This window comes from Lithobates pipiens, unplaced genomic scaffold (genome assembly GCF_037356315.1).
Source record: "Lithobates pipiens isolate NorthernLeopardFrog02 unplaced genomic scaffold, aLitPip1_a1.2 Scaffold_13, whole genome shotgun sequence".
Classification (NCBI taxonomy): Eukaryota; Metazoa; Chordata; class Amphibia; order Anura; family Ranidae; genus Lithobates; species Lithobates pipiens.
In genome coordinates this window covers 333,948,187-333,973,333 of record NW_027507718.1, presented here as the reverse complement: position 1 = coordinate 333,973,333, position 25,147 = coordinate 333,948,187, and the positions used below count along the sequence as shown (strand labels likewise).

The following is a 25,147-nucleotide window of genomic DNA, read 5'->3' as shown; positions in this document are numbered from 1 at the left end:
GTCATCATGGAGGAGTGGAAGAGGACACCAGTGACAACCTGTGAAGCTCTGGTGAACTCCATGCCCAAGAGGGTTAAGGCAGTGCTGTAAAATAATGGTGACCACACAAAATATTGACACTTTAGGTCCAATTTGCAAATTTTCACTTAGGGGTGTACTCACGTTTGTTGCCAACGGTTTAGACATTAATGGCTGTGTGTTGAGTTATTTTGAGGGGACAGCAAATTTACACTGTTATACAAGCTGTACACTCACTACTTTACATTGTAGCAAAGTGTTATTTCTTCAGTGTTGTCACATGAAAAGATATAATAAAATATTTACAAAAATGTGAGGGGTGTACTCACTTTTGCAAGATACTGTATACCATAGTTTGTGAACTCTATAACGTTTCTACAGACTAAATAATATACACTGATTTGGGTTATTTTAACCACAAAAATGTAGCAGAATACATTTTGGCCTATGTTTATGGAGAAAGATTAATTATTCGCAAAATTTTATTATGGAAATAAGAAAAACACATTTTTTGTTGTTTTTTTTTTTTTTTAGCAAAAAAAATAAAAAATCAGTTGTGATTAAATACCACAAAAACAAAGCTCTATTTGTGGGAAAAAAATATAAAAATGTCATATGGACACAGTGTTACATGACCACACAATTTTCATTTAAAGCATGACAGCGCTGAAAGCTGAAAATTGGCCTGGGAGGGAAGGGAGTAAAATTGCCTGGTATTGAAGTGGTTAAAGCATGCTAATTATCTTCTGAAATCACAAGTTATATATTCATTTCAACCTGATTTTGACTTGCACTGTAGTATGCAATGTATACTGTCTTTTCTTTTTTTGTACTGCAAAAATTTCAATAAAAATTGGTAATTATAAAAAAAAAAAAAGTGTAATGCTTTCAAAGCTGGCTATACACAAATACATTTACTTTATTTATACTGTGGGCTCAACAACAAAAAAATCAGTGTTTCCTCCATCTGTGCTGTTAGCATGTCAGGAATCAGTGGCAAGGAGACCAGACACATAGCTACACCTAGAAATTGAGACCAAACAAAATATATATCCTTAAAGTTATATTTATTAACAGTGAACACACACCAATAAACATACACAGCAACTAGTGAAAACATAAACCATTCCAGCAAACAATAACAACACCCCAAAGATAAAAATAACAAATTAACCTAACTACTGACTTTATACAATAGCTATAATATAAGTGACAAAGGTATCAGGGATGCAAGGAAGGGAATCACAACTGGGTACAAGAGCAGGGAGCAGGAGCAAGACAGAGGGGTCCAGGACGGATCAGGATACAGGAAGCACAAGGATCTGGTAGCAAGGGGGCAATCAACAGGATAGTGACGCACTGGGGGAAGGGAGGAGCGGCCTTAGACACCTTTCACACCGAAGGCACTTTTCAGGCGTTTTAGAGCTAAAAATAGCTCCTGAAAAGCTCAAACCTCCCAAGTGTGAAAGCCCGAGTGCTTACACACTGCGGTGGTGCGCATGCAGGACCAAAAAGAAAGTCCCGCACCTGCCCAACCCTTTCCTCGGCCGCTAGTGGGTGTTAAAAGCGTCCAAATAATGGCCGGAAAGCGCCACTAAGAGGGTGGTAAATCAGCGCTAAAACTAGTGGCGCTTTACCGCTAACGCAGCCCACGCTATAGTGTGAAAGGGCTAAATATCCACCTAGCAGCTAGAGCCATGTGTGGCTGATCAGAACCTGCTGGCTTCTGGGAGACACCTGCTGGTGGAAACTGAAACTGCAGCCATCGGCCCAGAGCAGCACAGTGCCACAGCAGGTAAACTCAATCCTGACAGATTCCCCATCTTAAGGAGCGGCCTCTGGACGCCCCATAGGGCACTACCACTGGGGTCTGCAAGCCAGGTGAGTACCCCACTGCCAATGTTCGAAGGCTTGAGAGAACCTCGCTGCCGGGGTCCCAAAACTGGCTGGGTTTTCTGCTGGTCCGATCCTCTGAGATGTACAGTAATCGGTACTTTGAGTCCTTAAAGACTGCAGGTAACCCAATGCTGGGGTTCCACTGAATATCTGCATACCTAGCCCTGGGGTCTAGGGACAGTACCTGAACCCAAACACTGGAGTGTCTCATCATAACCTTGTAGCTTGCCTGGTTTCCAGGACTTGCTCTGCACATCAAAAGCCACCTAGGTTTCTCTGTGGCACTGGTTACCCGACCTGGGTCCCCTAATACACCCGGAGCTGTGGAAGTTGCATCTGGATCATGGCAAGGCACAGATCGCACTCTGCCATTCCCCGGGAGCTTACAACGACCAGGGCCATGAAGGCAGCTGCAGTTACCAAGGGTATGTCCAGACCACCAGGCTTTGGCACCATAGGAGCAACACCCTGCCAGACTAGTAGACTTGTCATCGGACCGCAGACCCTCAGAGGCAGGCTGGGAAGCAGACATTGGATCAGCAGGCAGAGGCACAGGTATTGGCACAGTCCAGCTAGGTGGCAGCCCTGGAATCAGCATAGTCCGGCTGGGCTGCAGCCCAGAAATCCGCATAGTTCAGCTGGGCGGCAGGCTTGGCCGAAGATGGTAGGTCAGCCATGCCATGGCAGCAGCATTGTTGAGAAATGTGTGTTTCTAACTGTGGGGAGGTGAGACTGACTAGAGGAGGAGATCAATCTATGTTCCTAATTATGAGGAACAGACGAGTACTCTCTACTCCCCTGACAGAATGGCGATCTGTCTGTTTACATTGACAGATCTCCGTTCTGTGTCTCTCAGGAGCGATCACGGGTGCCCAGCGGACATCGCGGCCCCCGGGCATGTGCATCAGTTCCTATGTCACACGGCAGGCGCACGCGCACGCCCCCAAATCTCTTAAAGCGCCCGCCGTACACCTACGCCAATTTGCACAGGGAAGCCAACCTGCCACCGTATTACGATGAGGGCTGGACGGCAAGAGGTTAATAACTAAATTGCATAAACAAAATATCTTTGAAAAAACAAACAAAAGAGCTTAAACTGAATATATCATCTGGGTCCACATAAAAAAACACTTCAAACACGGTCCTTTCATTACAGCACATCTTCTCATTTGGGCCACCAGGCCTTGCATCTCTTTGTTGCATTGCTTGCATTTTGCACGCATACCTGCTTTACCCATAGGTAGAGGAACTTCATTAAAATATTCCCAAACTGGGCCTCTCTTACAGCCTGCTGCCATTTTGCTCCTCAAGGGAGGAATAAAGCGCTTCAAGCTATGTGTAGAAAGAGCACAAGGTTTACAAACTGCTTAGAAAGTTTCACTTATATTTTTACTGCTTGCCCTTCCTCCTCACACTTGGTAGCCTGGTACAGATGCATTTCTCTTCAAACATACAGTTTGTAGTGTACATAGATTTGCAAAACAATGGGATAATGGAATATTCCTGAACTTTGTTTTATCTCATGGTTACTGTGAAATTGTGTGAATACATCAATGCAGTGCATTTTATCTCTTGCAGAGCTTGGTTGGATTCATTGAATGAGTTTACTAAAAGTGTAAATATTGCAGAATATACAGCCTCAAGCTACATAACTAAGTTCCATTTCATGCTGAATAAACTAAATGATTAATGTATTTTAAATAGAAATCTATCTTTAGATAAATAAATTTGATAAAAAAAACAAAAAGATCGGATTTAAATAAAAACAAATGAAAAAGATCCTCAATTTTTATCCACCCTGATACCCACACAAGGCAGTGTAGCACATAATCCATAAATCCATACTGGCCTGCTGACTTAGTCATTCAATAACCTGGTCACCAAGAATGGGTGGAGGACTCATCAAGAGTGTGGGATATAGAAATTAACTGGTACAAAGGACTGAAAGGATTGTTTTATCAATCCTGACAGGTCAATTAATCAGCATGTTAAGGGCACCCCTGGACAGATACATTGTCACTAGACAAAATGGACTTTATTTATTAAAGGAATAGACCGCTCATTTATAAAAGTGAATGCTCACTGAGCTTGGTATGTATGATATAGCTGTGTTTACTTCAACCAGCCTGTCATTCATTTGGATTGCATCCAGGTTGAATTATAGATTGCATTGTGCTTTATTATTATTAACAAAGTTTTGTGTTTTTGTTTCAGAAAGAAATGAACAATTTACCAGCTATGCCAAGACATGACCTCCAAGGGTTACCTAGCCTTGTACAAGCAAAGGCCATGGCCTCATCGCCTAAAAATCGTAAAGAAATGAGGCACCAGTAAGTTATTATATATATGTCTTCATCAGAGGCACATCCAGTGCTTTTTTTGGGATGATGTATATTAGTTCATCAATCTACCACACTTCAAGCCACAACATAATCCCTAAGTGTATATCTTAAATGCAGCTAGTGCAAGTACCTGAATTTGACTTAGTATTGGGGGTTAACAGGATATTGTGTTCTCTCATACACAGTGGCGGCAATATGATCTGGTGAGGGAGGGGTTTGACTAAGAGTCATACAGGTGGGCAAATGGCCTGAAAAAGTAACATGCAGATACGAGGCAGTGTTGCGAACCAACAAGATTGAAATTTACTGACACAAAACCCAAAATTTACTGGCAAAGCCACATTTTTATTGGCATTTCCAAAAGTTACAAACTTACAGTTTTAAGTGCAAATGTCAGTATTTAAGCCACAAATAAGTACAATATGCAATTAACAATGTGATTTAAGGTTGATATTAAAGCAAAAAGCATATTTCTTATTTTTTCACTATAATAAGTGGCTCAGGGACAGGGCTCAGGAGGGCAGGAAATTAGAATGGACGGGCACACACACATGAAATTAAGCAGCGTGCAGCAGCACAGATCACCAGCATGTCCCCTCCTGAGTCACAGTGGCAGTCTTTCTCTATGCCAGGTGGTCTCTTCAGTCCCCTCCAGTCCAAACAGCACCGACAGTCCCACTCCCGGCTTGCCTTGCTCCCATCTCGCAGACCTGCACATGAGGCTCTGGCCCTATGCCTGGCTCCCTTGCACCATGACATCACACGACATGCTCAGGCACCACCTCCACCACACCTGCCCCCTTGCCGGTACTGCCCAAACACACTGTAGCAGGCACTTGGATGGTCTTGGCTGGTTCCAGATCCAGGCTGTGCATGCACAGTTCTGAGCCAAGAGACATAGCCATCTGTTTTTACTGCCAACCTTTTCTTCCTATTGGCATTTACTGGCAGGAGAAAAGTGCCTGTTTTTTACTGGCTGCTAGTACAAATACTAATGGTTGGCAACACTGACAGGAGGAGAGAGAAGAGTAAGCTGGGGGGATTCTCAACAGTCTCCTGGTGTTTTTTTTTTTTTAATTAGATCATTTTGTTTTAAAGTATGTTTTCTATGCAAAGAAAACAGAAACAATTCTCTGTGGCATGCCTGGAGAGAAGTACAGTTGGCATAGTGTTAACAAGAAAATAAAGGTATAATTCCATAACTGGAAGAGATATAAGAGATATGGCAGCAGGTTCTCACAAATATTTCAAACGTAATAGTTTAAGAAAGATTGTTTTAAACCGGGCAGTGTATTGCTCTAAAAGGCCAACAAGACCATACAGTCAAATTTGTGCATGGCATTGGGAGGACAATAAGTTTGCCTCTCAAAAGCAATGCACCTGTTCAGGTCAGATAGCCACTCATCCATGAGGGAAGTGTTGAGGTGACCTATTGTAAGGCTACCATTTTGTGGACCACAAATAGGAATCTAAGTATGGCAAGTGATGGGCAATCCAAAAAAAAACCCCAAAATGAAATATTCGATGATCAGCCAGCAGGTTTGTAGCAAAGTCTTTATTAAGAGTCAAAATTACACCCTCCCAATATCTTGGAAGCTTGGGGCAACGCTGCAGGAGATAAAGAGTACCATGTGGTTAACTCTATCTGTTACAGCAGGAATCGCATGTATGCCAACAATTCTGTACAAAAACATAAGAATATGGTAGACGTTATGTAAAAGTCAGGCTAAGGGGGGGGGGGGGGGGGGGGGAGCCATGTCAACTGAACAGATTGTAGAATAGGTTTCCCAGATATGATCAGAAATGGGTCTCGCATCCTTTTCCCAGTTTTGTTTGCAACGGAGGTAATTTATGCAGCTGTGAGGCCAGCAAATGCATGTAGGACTCTGAAATTGACTCTTCCACTTTAGTAAGGATATTGAACAAAAGTGTGGTCGCTATAGGTATAGGTAAAATCTGTTGGAATGATGGCCAAAAGTATACCAGTCTGACTCCAGGTATAAAAATCCTCTAGTTTGTTGAGTTCAGGACAATTCTCTTTAGGCCAGATGGGGGTTATAAACAGGGTAGGCATAAGGACATATTCCTTCACATAGATAAACGTTTCTAAAGTGTGTAAGGAATTCCATCCTTGGAACAACTTCAGAAAGTATTCTGTACATGGTAGTGTAAAAAGTCAGTTGCTCTCAGCTGGTTACGTGTTGTATCTGTGCATCAAGAAAATAAAGTCATGGATTTGGTCCAGAATCTTTGGGATATTGCAATACCTCAAAGCGAATACATGGGGGTTTCTTTTGCCAAAACAGATCCAGAAAAATATCCATTCATTTTTTAAAGTATTTGAAAGCTATTCAATATGGAGTGTGGTGGGAAAAATAGGGAGTAAAATAAGGAGTTAAAGAGTGAGTTGGCAGTACACTAAGAGAGGGAAATCTATCCAGAGATCTTTAAATAAAGGTATTCAGATCCCCTAGAAGTATGACAGGGATAGGTATGAGGTCAGCTAGAAACTGAGTCAGCACTCGGAGAGCCCCTGGAGAGTGTGGGAGAGGAATACAGAATATAAAAAAAAAAGTCGAATGCTTAATTGAGTCATTCATACCCCCTAACGTCCCATGACATGATCTTAACTGTTCAACCTGCCATCAGGGAACTTTGGTAATATCTTGAAAAAGGGAATCTAAGGCGTGTAGGTAGGATGGTAGACAGGGCTGACCCAATACATTGTGCTGCCTGGGTCCAAGAAAGAAATGCTGCTCCTCCCCCGAAAAAAAATCACGCTCACCAAAAGGCCCCCACATCCATTATTTATGTGATGATAATTAAAACTAAAATTACATTTATCAGGAAAGTCAGATTCACATGCAACAGCACCTTGTCTATATGCAAAATTATATGACATACCATTATGTTCAATTCCATATCACAAAATCCATATCAGACTCACCTCATCACAGACCATCCCTTCACAGACTCCCCTCATCACAGACCATCCCTTCACAGACTCCCCTCATCACAGACCATTTCTTCTCAGACTCCTCTCATCACAGACCATCCCTTATCAGACTACCGTCATCACAGACCATCCCTTCTCAGACTCCCGTCATCACAGACCTTTCCATCACAGACTCCCCCCATCACAGACCATCCCTTCTCAGACTCCCCTCATCACAGACCATCCCTTCTCAGACTCCCCTCATCACAGACCATCCCTTCTCAGACTCCCCTCATCACAGACCATCCCTTCTCAGACTCCCCTCATCATAGACCATCCCTTCTCAGACTCCCCTCATCATAGACCATCCCTTCTCAGACTTCACTCATCACAGACCATCCCTTCTCAGACTCCCCTCATCATAGACCATCCCTTCTCAGACTCCCCTCATCACAGACCATCCCTTCTCAGACTCCCCTCATCACAGACCATCCCTTCTCAGACTCCCCTCATCACAGACCATCCCTTCTCAGACTCCCCTCATCACAGACCATCCCTTCTCAGACTCCCCTCATTACAGACCATCCCATCACAGACTCCCCCCATCACAGACCATCCCATCACAGACTCCCCCCATCACAGACCATCCCATCGCAGACTCCCCCCATCGCAGACCATCCCTTCTCAGACTCCCCCCATCGCAGACCATCCCATCGCAGACTCCCCCCATCGCAGACCATCCCATCACAGATCCCCTCATCACAGACCATCCCATCACAAACCCCTCTCCATCACAGATTCCCCCCATCACAGACTCCCCCCATCACAGATTCCCCCTTCACATACTCCCCTCATCACTGACCCCCCCATCACAGACCCCTCTCCATAAAGTATTCCTCCATCACAGACTCCCCTCATCACAGAACATCCCATCACAGATCCCCCCTCATCACAGACTCCCCTCATCACAGACCTCTCTCCATCATAGATCCTCCTCACCCCAGACCCCCTCATCACAGACCCCCCATCACAGTCCTCCATCAATATTACAGACTGCCCCTTCAATAAGATTGCATCACTCCCCCCTCCCATAACGTATTTACACAACACGGGAAACAAGGCAAGTCCAGACAGAGGGCGGGACTTTTTATGTGAAAGGCAGGTAAGTGATTGCTGGGACCACCCTGCTGTCTAGTAACCAATCACCAGCTCTTTAACTTGAAAAGTCCCGCCCTTTGTCTGGACCTGCCATTCTTCCCGTCTTGTGTAAGTAAGATTGGGAAGGGAGAGTGCTGCAATCTTATGGAAGGGACAGACCTGCCACGCTTGCTGGGCCAGGTGGAGAAAAGCTGTACATCTCATCTGGTCCCGAAGGTGCGCACCAAACTGTTGAAAAAAAAATCTTCTTGGGCGTCAATTTGCCACCCCTCTCAGAGTGCTGCCTGGGTCCAATGGACCCAGTGGGACCCATGGTAGGGCCGGCTCTGATGGTAGAGTATCTATATAGGATCACTGGTCAGTGTAGTGAGAAAGCTGTCAAGGAGAAGGAGTTCAACTAATGAGCTGTGAAGAGAGAAATGTAATAGAGAAAAAACAACAGAGCAACAAGAAAGCCACAAGAGCCTGACACTTCAAATATTTGTGTGTCCTAGGGCAAAGGGCAGGTGAGACGAAAGCAAGGTTCAACAAGAGTGGCATACAGGAATTAGTGGGAAGATAGACTATCATTTCAAAGGCCCAGAGGAACCAGTCCCACAAAAAATAGCAGAAGGTATAGCTCTACTGGAGATAACATAGCTTGAGGCAACAACAACCTATTAAGCAGGGTGAAGCAAAAGAGCCAAACATGGATCCAAAGGCAAAAAAAAGATAAAGACACATTTTTTTTTCAGTAGTGCTGGTTCAGCCATTCAGTGGCAAAGGCAGGGTTATCAAAGAAATGGACTTCATTATCCACTAATACCTGGATGCAGGATAGGTCATTGAGTACTGTAATTGCAGGGGTTATAGGAGCTTCCTAACTTCCTGGAACTTGCTCAATGTTTTTGGACTCCTGTTGCTCTATCATTGTCCAGTGTGCAGACTGGGGATGGACAGTGATAGAGAAAACTACTGTGAATGGAAAACTACAAGGTCTGGCAGCCTTTGCGGCTGTTGGCTTGTTGTTTTCCATGAACTACCATGGTGCTGTCAGAATGTACGAGGTACAAGGAAGCAGATACACTGACAGATCTGCAGGAGACCTGCATGGCATCAGCGATCTGCTGATTGCTGGTGCAATGCTTTACAGGCTCCTGCAACAAAAAATAATAAATGCACAAAAAAATTAGCATTTATTATTTTTTCTGAAAAGGTGAATTTATCCTTATGCTTTTCAATGAAGTGAGTGAGACCAATGGAGCCGTGCATAGAGAAGAAGAGGAGATCAATCAGAGTTGTACATAGGGAGGAAGTTGTCCCTGATTTTTGTTGCTATTAAGTTGGGCATCCCATAATTCCTATTCCCCATCCAAGTTATTACCCTAATAACACATACCGGTAAATACCAAACTCAAAGACTGTTCCTTGTGTCTAGAGAAAGTGTGGAGACTTGTTGCCTGGCTGTGCAGAAGTGGGGAACCCAATATCCAGCGGCTCCTTTGGGGGTGAGCGCTACATTTATATTTAGTTGTTTGCCTGGAGTTCAGTACACACCCTATAGGCCCTACAGGTAAGTCTATATTAAGGCTTACCTGTAGGTGCTAGAAATATCTCCTAAACCTCCACGGTTTTAGGATATATATACATCAAAGCTGTGTGCCGATATCTATGGCGCATGCGCACTTTAGAAAGGGCAGATTGTGCCGTTTCTGAAGGGGTCATGCCGTGACTGCCAGCTCCCACGCGCATACACAGGAGTGACATCACATGACTCTGGCCAGTCACAGAGCTGGAGTTCGCAGCCCCAGAAGGAAGAGGGGTGAAGATGGATGCTCACTGCTAGTGGGGCCAGCGGTGAAATCGCAGGCTTCGGTTTCAGGTAAGTGACACATAATGGGCTACTGTGCGATGGATAGTAGCCCATTATGCTTTACCTTTGCAGGGAAATAAAGAGGAAGTAAAACCCATCAGGGTTTACTTCCTCTTTAACTTTCTGCATTGTCTACAAAACCTAAAAACACGTTTAGGCTGGATTATTACTTTAACAGTTTTTTTATTCACTTCACTTAGTACTAAAACAAAATGAGAGCAGTTTACAGTAGACAAAGGGGATGGTAGCCAGGAAAGATTTCAGTTGTATGTAAAAGGTCCGCAAATACATTTAACAAATATGGTCATCTTTAACAAAATGTACATTAATATCAGGCTGCAAAATCCTGCCCCCGGGTCTTATTGGTGGCTCTAAGCTTCCCTCAGGACTTCTGTAGGTTCTGTTATAACATATGTTTTTTAATAAGATATGGTTGGAAAACGTGTTTATTAATATTAGATAAACTATAGCTGGAAAACATACACTTGCACATGAATACTAATAGAGCATGATGTCCAACATATGTATTAAGTGACAAGTTATCAGATCAGTATTTCTTATGCACCGCATTAAAAGACGATCATGTTGTTGTTCACTTGTTTGCCCGTACCCCCTTTCCTGTTTAAAAGATATCAGGTCCATAGAATGCTAGTGAGGAAATGTACAAATGTTTGGGAGGTGATGCTGTTTAATGTTCCCAGAGATCACAGTGAGGTGTATGCAATATACACACATACATACAGTATATACAGCTAACCCAGGAAGGATTTGCCTTTTTTTTTGTGGCGGGAAGGTCATCAATGTAATTGGAACTGTGTAAAGCACTGTGTTGGTGTGTATAAACAGGAGAAAGAAATATGTTTGTGTACAATTATAAGTCTGAGCAAACTGTCATTGCCATCTCTTTTATTGATTGTCATGTTGGTTGTAATTCTCACTCTGTTTTTAGGCTTTCCATAATAAGGGAAATTCACTTTTTCAAACAAAATAATGCATGTGCCTTTACTTATACAAAATGCACATTTAAAGTGGTTATAAACCCTTACAAACCACTTTGACCTACAGGTAAGCCTAGATTAAGGCTTACCTGTAGGTCCAAGAAATAGCTCCTAAACCTACGCGGTTTAGGAGATATTTGCTAAAAGACAGTGACAAATGTGTACGGCGCATGCGCCGTAGACAGCGGCACGCAGGCGCACTATCGCCGTTAGCAGCATGCCGCTACTAACGGCGATATGCCGTTAGTGGCGGCTCCCGTGCACATGGCCGGAGCAGCAATACCCGGAAGAAGATGGACACTCCGGACTACAGGGGACAGCGGTGACATCGCTGGCTCTTGTGTCAGGTAAGTGACACATAATGGGCTACTATGCGATGCATAGTAGCCCATTATGCTTTACCTTTGCAGGGAGACAAAGAGGAAGTAAACCCATCAGGTAAGTGTTGTTATATAATGTAACAATTTAAATACCCCCCAGACCCCTGTTCATAGCATGAAATGTTGGGGTAACAAAATCTTTAATACTTGGATGTAAACACCATGAGGCTGATTTATAACAGAGAATAGACGTTGCAATTTGTTTTCCATCATATACCTGTATTTTAAGTCCCATAAAGTGCAGGCCATCATTTTTATTCTGTAGTACTTCATGCAGTTTTCTTTGCTTAACCCCATGGAGAGAACTAGAGAACTCAATGACTGATGGAGAGATCACATGACCATACTTTCCTTTTGGCTTTTTTTTTTTTAACTCTCATTCGATTTATTTGCTGCTGTCAAAATGCAATGTAAATTGGAAAAGCACAATGCTGTGCTATATGATTGTGCGGTAGTTTAAAAAAGTTTAAGATAGTAATACGGCCATACCACTACTTCGTAAATGGACATCTATGTTGGCATTGTTCTTTAATTCCCACCAATTTTACATACAAAAGTTATATGCAGGCCTCTCATTGCATATACAGTGCCTTGCGAAAGTATTCGGCCCCCTTGAACTTTTCAACCTTTTGCCACATTTCAGGCTTCAAACATAAAGATATACAATTTTAATTTTTTGTGAAGAATCACCAAGTAGGACACAATTGTGAAGTGGAACTAAATCTATTGGATAATTTAAAACTTTTTTAGCAAATAAAAAACTGAAAAATGGCGCGTGCAAAATTATTCGGCCCCTTTACTTTCAGTGCAGCAAACTCACTCCAGAAGTTCAGCGAGGATCTCTGAATGATCCAATGTTGTCCTAAATGACTGATGGTGATAAATAGAATCCACCTGTGTGTAATCAAGTCTCTGTATAAATGCACCTGCTCTGTGATAGTATCAGGGTTCTGTTAAAAGCGCAGAGAGCATCATGAAGACCAAGGAACACACCAGGCAGGTCCGTAATACTGTTGTGGAGAAGTTTAAAGCCGGATTTGGATACAAAAAGATTTCCTAAGCTTTAAACATCCCAAGGAGCACTGTGCAAGCGATCATTTTGAAATGGAAGGAGTATCAGACCACTGCAAATCTACCAAGACCTGGCCGTCCCTCTAAACTTTCAGCTCAGACAAGGAGAAGACTGATCAGAGATGCAGCCAAGAGGCCCATGATCACTCTGGATGAACTGCAGAGAACTACAGCTGAGGTGGGAGAGTCTGTCTATAGGACAACAATCAGTCGTACACTGCACAAATCTGGCCTTTATGGAAGAGTGGCAAGAAGAAAGCCATTTCTCAAAGATATCCATAAAAAGTCTCGTCTAAAGTTTGCCACAAGCCACCTGGGAGACACACCAAACATGTGGAAGAAGGTGCTCTGGTCAGATGAAACCAAAATCAAACTTTTTGCCCACAATGCAAAATGATATGTTTGGCGTAAAAGCAACACAGCTCATCACCCTCAACACACCATCCCCACTGTCAAACATGGTGGTGGCAGCATGATGGTTTGGGCCTGCTTTTCTTCAGCAGGGACAGGGAAGATGGTTAAAATTGAGGGGAAGATGGATGCAGCCAAATACAGGACCATTCTGGATGAAAACCTGTTGGAGTCTGCAAAAGACCTGAAACTGGGACGGAGATTTATCTTCCAACAAGACAATGATCCCAAACATACAGCAAAATATACAAAGGAATGGTTCACAAATAAATGTATCCAGGTGTTAGAATGGCCAAGTCAAAGTCCAGACCTGAATCCAATCGAGAATCTGTGGAAAGAGCTGAAAACTGCTGTTCACAAACGCTCTCCATCCAACCTCACTGAGCTCGAGCTGTTTTGCAAGGAAGAATGGGCAAGAATTTCAGTCTCTCGATGTGCAAAACTGATAGAGACATACCCCAAGCGACTTGCAGCTGTAATCGCAGCAAAAGGTGGCTCTACAAAGTATTAATGCAAGGGGGCCAAATAATTTTGCACGCCCCACTTTTCATTTTTTTATTAGTTAAAAAAGTTTCAAAAATCCAATAGATTTCGTTCCACTTCACAATTGTGTCCCACTTGTTGGGGATTCTTCACAAAAAATTTAAATTTTATATCTTTATGTTTGAAGCCTGAAATGTGGCAAAAGGTTGAAAAGTTCCAGGGGGCCGAATACTTTCGCAAGGCACTGTATTATTTAACATGACAAATTATGTTAAAGCTTAGACATTCAACTGTTGCTTTCCTTTGTCACATTACCATTTAACTAAACAGTGCTTGTAAAGGTAATGAAAGCATATATAACTGATCCACCTCGCTGTTTGCTTTGTTCATATGGGCTGTATGAGGTTTTAACCAAGAGAGTCTGAAGGCAAACAGATTCGGCTCTGCTCTTTTTCAAAATGCTCTGTGAATGAATAACAACTAAATAATATTAACCCACTGTTTTTATAGTTCCCCTAAAAAGAGATTTTTTTGCTTTTTAAATTAACCTGTTCCAAACTGTAGATTCACAAAATGCATACAGAACCTGTCAGTCTGCTAAAGCTGCTGAATCTAAAAGTATTGAATAGCAGGGCTGATTTATATTTCTGTGGGCTAATCAACCTCAGTCAGCCCTGCAACTAATGATTTCTCATGTCTATGTAGCAGCAATATTAATGGAGAAATACCTTTTTAAACTTACCTAGAGAAAAATAAAGTTGCTGCAAATGGACCCTGGTATCATCAGCAAATGTAGAATTTCCAGGGTGATTCCAACTACAATATATAGTATATCTTACATTGTGCTAATATGTATATGCACACAACAGGGCTAATACCCAGAAAGAATCAGTACTTGTGGATTGCTAAATACAATCTGAAAGGATATTATATAATAACACTACTACTCAGGGGGGTTACAACAGTTTATGTTACAGTATCCACTATCCAGACCCTAATGACCAAACTTTACCCATAACAAGTTGATAAAAATAATGTTCTTTAGCAAGAAACATGTATTCCACATTAATAATTATGCTACCAAAATTAGCATGTACTTTAATTTGCCTTTAGCGTGGCTCCTGTTTCTTCTTACAGAACAAGGGTGCACACACCGCTTCAGGCAAAAAATGGACACACCCAATCCAAGGTGCTAATCCCGGCTCATCACCGTAGGCAATATCAAGAAGAGAAGAATAGATTGATCCCGGACTTGAATCCAAAATACGCTGTAAAAAATGTATTTACTGTCATGAGCCAGACAAAATTGCACTTGTGAACAAGCATGGTTCTTTTCATGTGAAACGCGTCAACTGATCATCATTGCAATTTTGTCTGGCTTATGACAATAAAGCAATTTCTACAGCATATTTTGGATTCAAGTGTGCGATCAATCTATACTTCTCTACGTCCCGTGTACCGGGGAATAGAACGAGTAGTCTCGTATCCTTGGGTGCATAGTTCTCCACACATCCATAAGCTGGTACTGATATAGCCTGTGTTTTATTATTCTCCTCTGCTCCTTCCCAATCCCCTGCACACGGGACGAACTATCCATTTGCGGATTCATACAAAAGTTCATATCTCCAGCTATAATTACTCTTCCTCTTTTAAAATCCCATAATTTCTCCAATATTCCTTTCAGAAAAACCGTTGGACTTCTATTTGGGCAGTATATGTTAGCGAGGGTATAGTCTACTCCCCATAGTTTCCCCTTCAGAAAGAGGAATCTACCCTCCGGGTCGACTAATCTTTCTTCTATTTTATAGTATACCTCCCGTCCTATACCGATAGCTACCCCTTTTGAGTTCCTTGAGTAAGAATCTCCATAAAACCACACCGGGAACCTAGGGGAGTATATTCTAATCTTGCTTTCGTATGATAGATGGGTTTCCTGTAAGAACACTATACCCGCTTCATATTGTTCTATTTCTTTCAGAATTTTAAACCGCTTTGCTGATTCATTTAGCCCCCTAACGTTATATGACAAACAATTAACTATAGACATAGCTTTTAGTCAGGCTGGTTTCTCCTCTTTTCTCACTTAACGAGGTTCTCTGCTGTCGGGTCTTCTTTCTCTCCCCACCCCTCCCACCCCCCCTCCCAACCTCCTCCCAACCCTCCCAGACCCCTCTTTGGTCCTTGTACCTATATCCAGAATATATCCCCATCCTGGAATATGTACCTCACCCCTTGGGGTGAAGCTCCAAGCCCGGCATTCCGTGTCCCTCCACTCCCCCCCCGGCCTTGAAGGCCCGGTAGACATAGGGGGGGAGAGGAGGGAGCAGATAGTCCAGGGAGGCTCTTCCCGTTTTCACCCATACCCACATTAACTTTTATTTACTTTACCTCTCCCATCTCGTTTCTTTTGTAATAAATTACACCAGCCCCCCCTCCCCCCCTCTCCCCCTACCCCCCCCCCTTACATTAAGCTCTCTGCCCTATTCCCTCTTCAATTAGTCTTTCTTCTCTTTCCGATCGCTTAGGTATACTAATGGTTGGAATCTGTAACTCTGTACAAAAGTCCTGTACTTCTTCCGGAAATTTCAATCTAACCGTCTTTCCGTCCCTATGTACTATCAATGCTGCAGGAAACCCCCAACTATATTTAATATTAGCTTGTCTTAAATGTTCTAGTAATGGTTTTAATTGTCTTCTTCTGGATAATGTTTCACTTGACAAGTCCGCAAATACTTGCAAAGTTGTTTGCTCGTATTGCAACGGGTGTCTCTCTCTGAGGTTCCTCCATATTTTCTCCTTATCTGTATACCGATGGAATTTAACAATGACATCTCGTGGGGTCTCCTCCTTCATTCCTAGAGGCTTTCTAATTCTATGTACTCTATCGATCTTTAACTCCTCGTCCTCTTCTCGTCCTAGTAGGGGGTTAAATATTTTCCTTATTTTTTCTTCCAGTTTCTCTCCATTTTGCTCTGGGAGGGCTCTTATCCTTAGATTTTGGCGTCTATTTTGATTTTCCTGTGCTTCCATTTTATAGAAGGTATTTCTTTGGTTTATTTGCAGTGCTTTCACTTGCGATTTTAATTCTGCGATTTCTTGTGTTTGTTTCTCAGTTCTCTCCTCAGCCTCTTCTACTCTCCGCAGCAAATGGCCCAGATCCATCCGGACATTTGTAATCTCACTCTTAATTAAACTTTCCATCCTTTCAAACATTGCCATCATCTCGATCTTCGTGGGCATTTGAGCTATACTTCGCTGTTCTTCCCCGTCCCCCTCGTAAGTTTCCATCTCTCTCTCTGTTTGTGTTTCTTCTCTTGTTTTATCTCCTTGGGCTCCTTTTAACTTTTTTGCGTTTTGGGTTGGCAAGGATGTTTTTTTTTCTACATCTGGGCTTTTTTAGTTACCCTCTTTAGTTGTCAAGTATTTTTGTATTGAACTAGCGGTTACACTAGTATTTAAACTCTCCCTCGGGGTTTTAGATTCTGTTGTTTTATGTGATCTTCCCCTCATCATGTATCTTGTTCACTTGTCTTGTTTGACAAAATAGTTGTCCTGTATAGAGGGGAGTACCTCTCGGTTCCAATCTTTGCTTTTATTGATTTGAATGGAGGGGCAAGGGGAGAGAAGAATATCCTGCCGTTTCACCTCTCAGGCACCCTAGTTTAGATGGAATACTTCTCTTCACTTTTGCTTTAAGAATGGAAAATTCTGCGACTTGATGGATTTTTTTTTTTACTTTTTTTTTCTTTTTTTTATTAGGGCACCTGTAAAGATCCTGTAAAGGAACAATAAAAAAAACAAAACGTACCCTTCGTCCCTTTTTTCCGATCTCTATATAGCGTAAGAGGGGCGGGAGCACACGTAGAGAGAGAGGAAAAAAAAAAAAAAAAAGAGAACGCATAAGGAACAAAAAAAAAAAAAAAAAAAAAAAAAAAGGGGAATGTCCTTATACTTTTGCAGCTCTATTTCTACTTGATCCAATTGTCTAATCAGCTGCTATCCACCACATAATGGAAAGTTACTCTCCAGAAAATATCGCTCCAAGCTTATCGCATAGTTAAATCGCAGAGTTCATCATTTAATTTGCAGCTTAGTTCATAACATAGTTCATAACCTTTTCAGTCAGTACTAAGCTGTATCAATACTTAGTCCTTAAGTGAGCTTAAAACTCAGTACTAGTTTCAACTATCAGTTTAGTAGTTTCCAGTACTTCCAGCATTTAATCAATTGAGCCACTCCTGGATTCATAGTTTTCAGACAAAATCATTGCTCCATCAAGACCTCTCTTATGTCTCCAGTCACTTAACCCTTTCAGGCCCCCTAGTTTAGATGGAATTGAAAATTCTGCAACTTGGTGGATTTTTTTTTTTTTGTATTTTATTTTGCTGGGGCACCTATGAAAATCCTATAAAGAACATATGAAAAACGTACCATTCATCCCTCTTTCCCGGTCTCTGTATAACGTAAGAGAGGCGGGAAGATACGAAGGAAAAAAAAAAAAAAACGCAGAGGGGGGGGGAGGATTCGGGGGGAAGAAAAAAAAGGAATGTCCTTATGCTTTTTCAGCTCTATATTAGCTTAACCCAATTATCTAATCAGCTGCTATCCACCACAGGAAGGAAAGTTACTCTCCAGTAGATATCGCTCCGAACTTATCGCATAGTTAAATCGCAGAGTTCATCACTTAATTTGCAGCTTAGTTCATAGCATAGTTCATAACCTTTTCAGTCAGTACTAAGCTGTATCAATACTTAGTCCTTAAGTGAGCTTAAAACTCAGTACTAGTTTCAACTATCAGTTTAGCAGTTTCCAGTAATTCCAGCATTTAATCAATTGAGCCACTCCTAGGGTTATTAGGCAATCATTGACATTTAAACAAGTCCTCTCATTGGTACGTTCTTACAAACATTTCAATTCCGTAGCTCTCATAGATTCATAGGTTTCAAAAAGAATCATTGCTCCATCAAGACCTCTCTTATGTCTCCAGTCAGTTAAATTTTAGCCAGTCCCAGCTGCTGCATCTCTCCCTCAGTTAGTCATCAAATCTCTTTAGCTTCCACAGCAAACACAGTTCAAACACAGTTCACGATGCAACAGCGCTGGATAACCTAGGGGCTCTGGAGGGTAGTATGCAGAGCATAATATACAGAGGACACAAAGGCAGAGATAAGAGGGGGGGCGTATGGAGGAGACAGAGGGGAGGCCAGCAACCAACAGTCACTCGTGGGGTCTCAGGATCAGGTGTTTTCTCTTGCAGCCATTTTTTTGATTGAACCAGGGATATCTCTCACTTACCCCTGTTCAGTTTCCTGCATCCTTTACTGCTGTCCACCCCGATCTATCAATCGCTCCTCCTTGGTCTCCTGATCCAATATCATGGGGAATAGGCATCTGCGGGGGTCACCATGTGCTGTCCTCTAACACGGTGTTCTATCCCACTTCACCAGCATCTGCATCAGACTTGCTGCCATGGATCTCCTGCCTCCCCTTCCGTCCTCACAGACACCGCCTCGGGCTCCTCCCCCAGCTTTCCCACATCACATCCTCCCCCAGCTGAGCCCAATGCTCTTATCGCAGAAGGGAGCCACTCCTGGAGACGATAAGGAGAAACCCAGATATAAAGGGGGTTGAGATAGAGGGGGAAATACATAAGACAGCCGCATTCGCGGATGATATTCTGTTTTATGTATCCAGCCCACGAATCTCCATGCCAAACTTGTTAAAGGCTTTACAGGAATACGGAGAATTATCTAACTTTAAAATCAACCCAAGCAAGTCAGAAATCTTAAACGTAAATATAAATCCGAGAGAAGAACTTGACATTAAGAGAGAATTCCCATTTCTATGGCAAAAGGAAATTAAATATTTAGGGATTAAACTGACTGCATCAATAGAAAAAATGTACCTAATAAACTATATCCCCCTTCTAGAAGAATTGAGAGAAGAAATAAGGAGAATGAGAACAAAGCCCCTGTCATGGTTAGGAAGAATTAATGCCTTAAAAATGATTATTCAACCTAAAATCCTTTATAAATTTCAGCTATTACCAATATATATCCCCCCCCCTATATTTTAAAATGATAAATTCTTTAATTTCTAAATTTATCTGGAACAACAAGAAACCTAGAATCCCACTGAAGACTTTGCAAAAGGGAAAAGACGAGGGGGGTCTGAATGTCCCAGACTTTAGAAAATATTACGAAGCAGCAGTGTTAACACGGGTGGTGGAATGGGCAAAATTAGAAAGTAAAAAAAGATGGGGAAAAATAGAACACAGTTTATCAGGCACAAATTTAGGTAGAGAAATCTGGACTCCTTTAAAATATAGATCACTAGGGAAGACAACACCTTTGGTCACAAAAAATGTGTTTAGAGTATGGGAGGGAATACACAAACATAATAAGTGGAAATATAATTCCCCTTTAATTTATTTAAAAGATAATGATTTTTTTGCACCTGGTAAAAGTACAATAGGAGGGAAATGGATAAAACAAGATAATATGCAATTACGACACATAATTAAAGAGGGGAAATTGAAAACACTAGCAATATTACAGAAAGAAAATGATTGGATGGATTTGAATGAGTGGCGATACCTGCAGCTTAGACATTTCGTCTCAAGACTACCACAACCGCTTAGAGATGGAGAAAATTTGACTGCCTTGGAGCGGATATGTGAGGGGAAATCCCCAAGAGCAGGTATTGCCCAGCTTTATAAGGTCTTGAGACGGGAATGTGAAGCGGAGGTACCAACTTTCATTCAAAAATGGGAAGAAGAGATAGGAGCACGGGGTGAAAACCAAAATATAGAAAAAATATTGAAGATGGTGCACAGATCCACGGAAAATAGTAAGATGATAGAAACAAATTATAAAATTTTAGTAAGATGGTATAGGACCCCAGATATAATGGCAAAGTACCAGGAGGGACAATCTGGGAAATGTTGGAGGAATTGTGGACAAACGGGAAGTTTGGCCCATATATGGTGGGATTGTCCCAAGATTAAAGAATATTGGAGAGAAATAATAAGATATATAGAAGTAATAGCTAAAATACAGTTACCTGAGAACCCATGGTTATGCCTATTCCATGCAGTAGATACCCCAATTAAGGAGTATAGGAATTCCCTCACAAGCTCATTAATAAACGTGGCAAAAAGCCTGATTCCGAAAAAATGGAAAGAAATAGAAGCACCCAAAGTAAAGGAATGGCTAGGAAAAGTTGAGGAAATGTATAGTATTGAAGGGCTGGGAATGGAGGAAGAAAGAGAAAGAAAGAGATTCCATGTGAAATGGAAATACTGGAAAATCTTTAGACAATCTATGATTTTTAACGAGGTAATGGGTCGGTAGGGGTGGGGAGAGGGGTGGGAGGGAAATATTTTAGAAGAACTCGAGAAGTAAAGAAAGAAAACCAGGATAATGTGAAAAATTTAAGGGCATGAATGTATTTTGGTCCTATGGTTTTCTTTTATAATACTTGATTATGTTTTGTACGCAACTTAAATGAAAAATTTAAATAAAGAATAAAAAAAATAAAATAAAATATTTGTAGGGTTGTCCCGATACCGATACTAATATCGGTATTGGGACCGCAACCGAGCATTTGTGCGAGTACTTGTACTCGAACAAATGCTCCCGAAGTCTGATCCGATACCAGGGAGAGGCAGAGTTTCATCAGATTAGGCGACCCGGCTCAACCGGAAGTCAGTAGGAGGAACAACGGAAGTGGCACTCCGTGTCAGCGTCAGCAGTTGTACATCCCAGTGCCCATCTTGGTACAACCTGCACTTAGCCACAGTAAGCCAGCAGCGGACATCTTGTTACACCCAGCCCATATAATTCGGGCTGGGTGTAACAAGATGGCTGCTGCTTCTTTTATGCGGTGGAGTGCAAGGAGTATCAAGATGGGCATCGCAGGCAGCCTTTCCTTTCATAATATTTCAGTGCCTGCCCATCAGTGTCCATAAATGCCACCTATCACTACCCAATGCCAATACGTGCCGCCTATCAGTGCCATCTATCAGTGTCATCTATCTGTCAGTCCCATCCACCTATCAGTGCTCATCAGTGCTGCTTAATCAGTGCCCATTAGTGCTGCATATCAGTGCCACCTAATCTGCATTGTGCTTTGAAAAGTGTCACATGGCATTAAATAAAAGTATCTGTAATCGGAATCGGCGAGTACTTGAAAAAAGTATTGGTACTTGTACTTAAAAAAGTGGTATCGGGACAACCATACATATTTGTATGTATTTACTTGACAGAACCACCTCTTTTATTTAAAAAAAATGATTATATTGGGTTTGTGTGCGCTAAAATGAATTTTGCTGCATTGTAGCACTAATATTATATAACAAAAGGGTTTATGCTTTATTTTTGGAGTTTTGTGCTCTAAAATGTGTTTTTATATACATAAAATGCATTTTAATATGTGTACCCAGAATAAAAAAATATTCTATATAGAAAGAAAAAGAGGTTTGGGTTGCAGGTGTCTAGAGACACGGTTCCGAATTGCTGGAGCACTGATAAGCCTTTTTTAAATGCTCGTTTGTGAGTATTACTCTTGTTGTTACAATTTTAAATACATTTAATCTTTGGCAATGCACAAGGTTGGTGCGCCCTCTTTTTCTTTCTATATATTCCAGTTCTAAGGATACCCATTGTTCTGAGGAGGGCAGCAAGACCGTTGACATTCCATATTCTATCTGAGGGGTTGGCTACACCACTTACTTATTGAATAAGGTCCCGAGTGCAGGAGATTGTGTTGTGTTGTTTAAAAAAAGGTTCTGGCAGCGAACACTAAGAAGCATGTACATACAAAGGGATGTTTTCTTTCATATGCCACTGAAAACCTCCATGCCTTTTATCTCCGGTTTGTTGATTCTGGTCAAAATGTTTCAGATTTTTTGAGGTTCAGGAGCTTCAATGCAGAACGTTCACACATATAAAACATGAATAAATGTTCATAGCAGATATCAATTTTGCATCAAAGCTTACAGTTAAGAGGTATTTAGATTGAAGAAAAACATTTTTACAAACTTTTGACCCAGTGGAAAAAAATCATTGTGTGTGATAGTTCGACACACCAATCAGTGTACACTAAACCTTGGTTTACCTCCTAACCTTCAACAGAACCACTAATAAATCTAACTACTAAAAGCAGCGTAAGCAGAATTTTTATGTACTAATCCTAACACCTGACCTTAAAAAGAACCCATCATAGGGGCTTAAAGTAAATGTGAGGTCTAACGATTTTTGATCCGTTAAATGTGCCATTGGAAGCACTTTGTTATATGTATTGTACAGGATGCCAAGGTAGGGTCCTGGACAGGTACTGTATATCACCAATATTTGGGTTGTGGTCCCTTCAAGGGAAGTTTGATAGTATTCAGGGGATCACCCAGGATGGGTGAGGAATTCCCGGGAATAGCTTTAATCAGGAGAGGACTGACTCACAGTTCTCTCTGTGTTAATAGACAGATAGTTGGGACCTGGAATTTCGAAGGCTCTGAAGTGATATATGGGTGGGAAAGAGCCTCGACCCCTGACTACAAGGATTCCAGCACACACTGGGTTAGGAGCCTCCAGGAAGCAGCTCTTAACCACTTCCGGACCGCCGCACGCCGATATACTTCCTTACTTTGAAGGAGGATATCGTTATATATCCATAACCCTGGTATCCTCTTGTTCGGCCGGTGGTCCGCTTCAAGATAAAACTGGTCTCTGCGGCGGATTCCCGGCAAGATTACTTTTATCGGCAGTGGAAGAATGGCTCCCCCTCCGCCATGCTCTGGTGCCCTCCGCCGCTTACCGGAACCTTCTGCAGCGGCGGAGGCGATTGGGTCCTTCTGCTGGCTGACATGGAGACAAGTGAGGAGAAGATGGCCCTCACCCATCTCCATGACATTGCAGGGCGGAAGAACATCACTTCTGCCCATAGCTCTTAACCTCCCTAGCGGTGATCCCGAGTCTGGCTCGGGTTGAGATTTTAGTTCCACGAGTGGTAACCCTGAGCCAGACTCAGGATCGCATCGCTGGATACAGGGAGGACACAGGGAGAGTTACTTACCTTGTCCCCTGGATCCAGCGATGTCCTCCGCGCTGTGTGATCGAGCTGCCCTCCGCTCGATTCACAGTGCCCGAATGCCGCCGAGCTCCGTTCCCTGTGACGTTACGGCGCACGGGAGCGGAGATCGGCACCAAATTCAAAAAAGTAAAAACACACAAAACACACACAGTACTGTAATCTTACAGATTACAGTACTGTATAAAAACATTACACACCCCCTTTGTCCCTAGTGGTCTGTGCAGTGCCCTGCATGCACTTTTATATTATAAATACTGTTTTTTCTGCCTGGAATTTGGAGATTGTCCATAACAACCAGAAAGTGTCCCTTTTTCAGTGTTTTAGGATTTGATTACATTATTGAATAATTTTTATTATTCTTTATTATATTATAAACTTTATCATACCCGGGATGTCTGCTAGACTCTGGTTTGAACAGATTTAAGAGAGTTATTCCTAAGGCCGCGTACACACGGGCGGATTGTCTGCCCAACTAAGTTCGTCAGACAATCCGATAGACAGTCCGTTCAACTTTTGAATGAACGGACTTGACCACACACGATGAACAGACAGTCCGCTGAAAGCTTGCGCGATGATGTGTACAGCACGTACGACGGGACTAAAAATACGACGTCCAATATACTGCAATGCAACCTTCGGCGTGTAAATCCTTTCTGAGCATGCGCCATACTTAGTCCAACTTGCCTACTCACGAGTGGACTGTCCGCTGAAACCAAGTTTGGACGGACAAAATTACGGAAATTCCGAAAGACTAAGGCCGAGTACACACGGGCGGATTGTCTGTCCAACTTAGTCCGCTGAACCGTGTTTCAGCGGACAATCCGCTCGTGTGTGGGCTTCAGCGGACTTTTTCAGCATACAGTCTGGCGGACTAAGTCTTTCGGAATTTCCGTAATTTTGTCCGTCCAAACTTGGTTTTGTCCGTCCAAACTTGGTTTCAGCGGACAGTCCGCTCGTGTGTAGGCAAGTTGGACGGACTAAGTATGGCGCATGCTCAGAAAGGATTTACACGGCCGAAGGTTGCATTGCAGTGTATTGGACGTCGTTTTTCTAGTCCCGTCGTACGTGCTGTACACGTCATCGCGCAAGCTTTCAACGGACTGTCTGTTCATCGTGTGTGGTCAAGTCCGTTTATTCAAAATTTGGATGGACTGTCTGTCGGATTGTCTGACGAACTTAGTTGGCCAGACAATCCGCCCGTGTGTACGCGGCCTAAGTCCGTCAGACTGTCCGCTGAAAAAGTCAGCTGAAGCCCACACACGAGCGGATTGTCCGCTGAAACACGGTTCAGCGGACTAAGTTGGGCAGACAATCCGCCCGTGTGTACGCGGCCTAAGAATTAGAGGACTACAATATAAAACGCCAAATTTCCATGCAAAATAATTGTACCGCTTTCAGCACCTAAAACCAGAACTAATCATACCGCCAGGGAGGTTAAAGGGCCATTTTTTTTAATTCTTTTTTTTAAATTACATTTTTTTCATTGCATTTTAGTGTAAATATGACCCCAGATC

The 25,147-nt window shown here is 42.3% G+C and overlaps 1 protein-coding gene across 5 annotated transcripts in view; it reads left to right on the top strand.

Annotated features, from left to right (window-relative positions):
• Positions 1-25,147, top strand: part of TTC29 (tetratricopeptide repeat domain 29) — a 449,656-nt gene that overhangs the window by 11,873 nt on the left and 412,636 nt on the right. For all 5 annotated transcript variants that reach the window (XM_077476999.1, XM_077476996.1, XM_077476995.1 and 2 more), the window contains exon 2: positions 4,129-4,244. In XM_077476999.1, coding sequence (XP_077333125.1) covers positions 4,135-4,244 — 110 coding nt within the window. In that variant the 5' untranslated portion in view covers positions 4,129-4,134. The remainder of the gene's footprint in view (positions 1-4,128; positions 4,245-25,147) is intronic.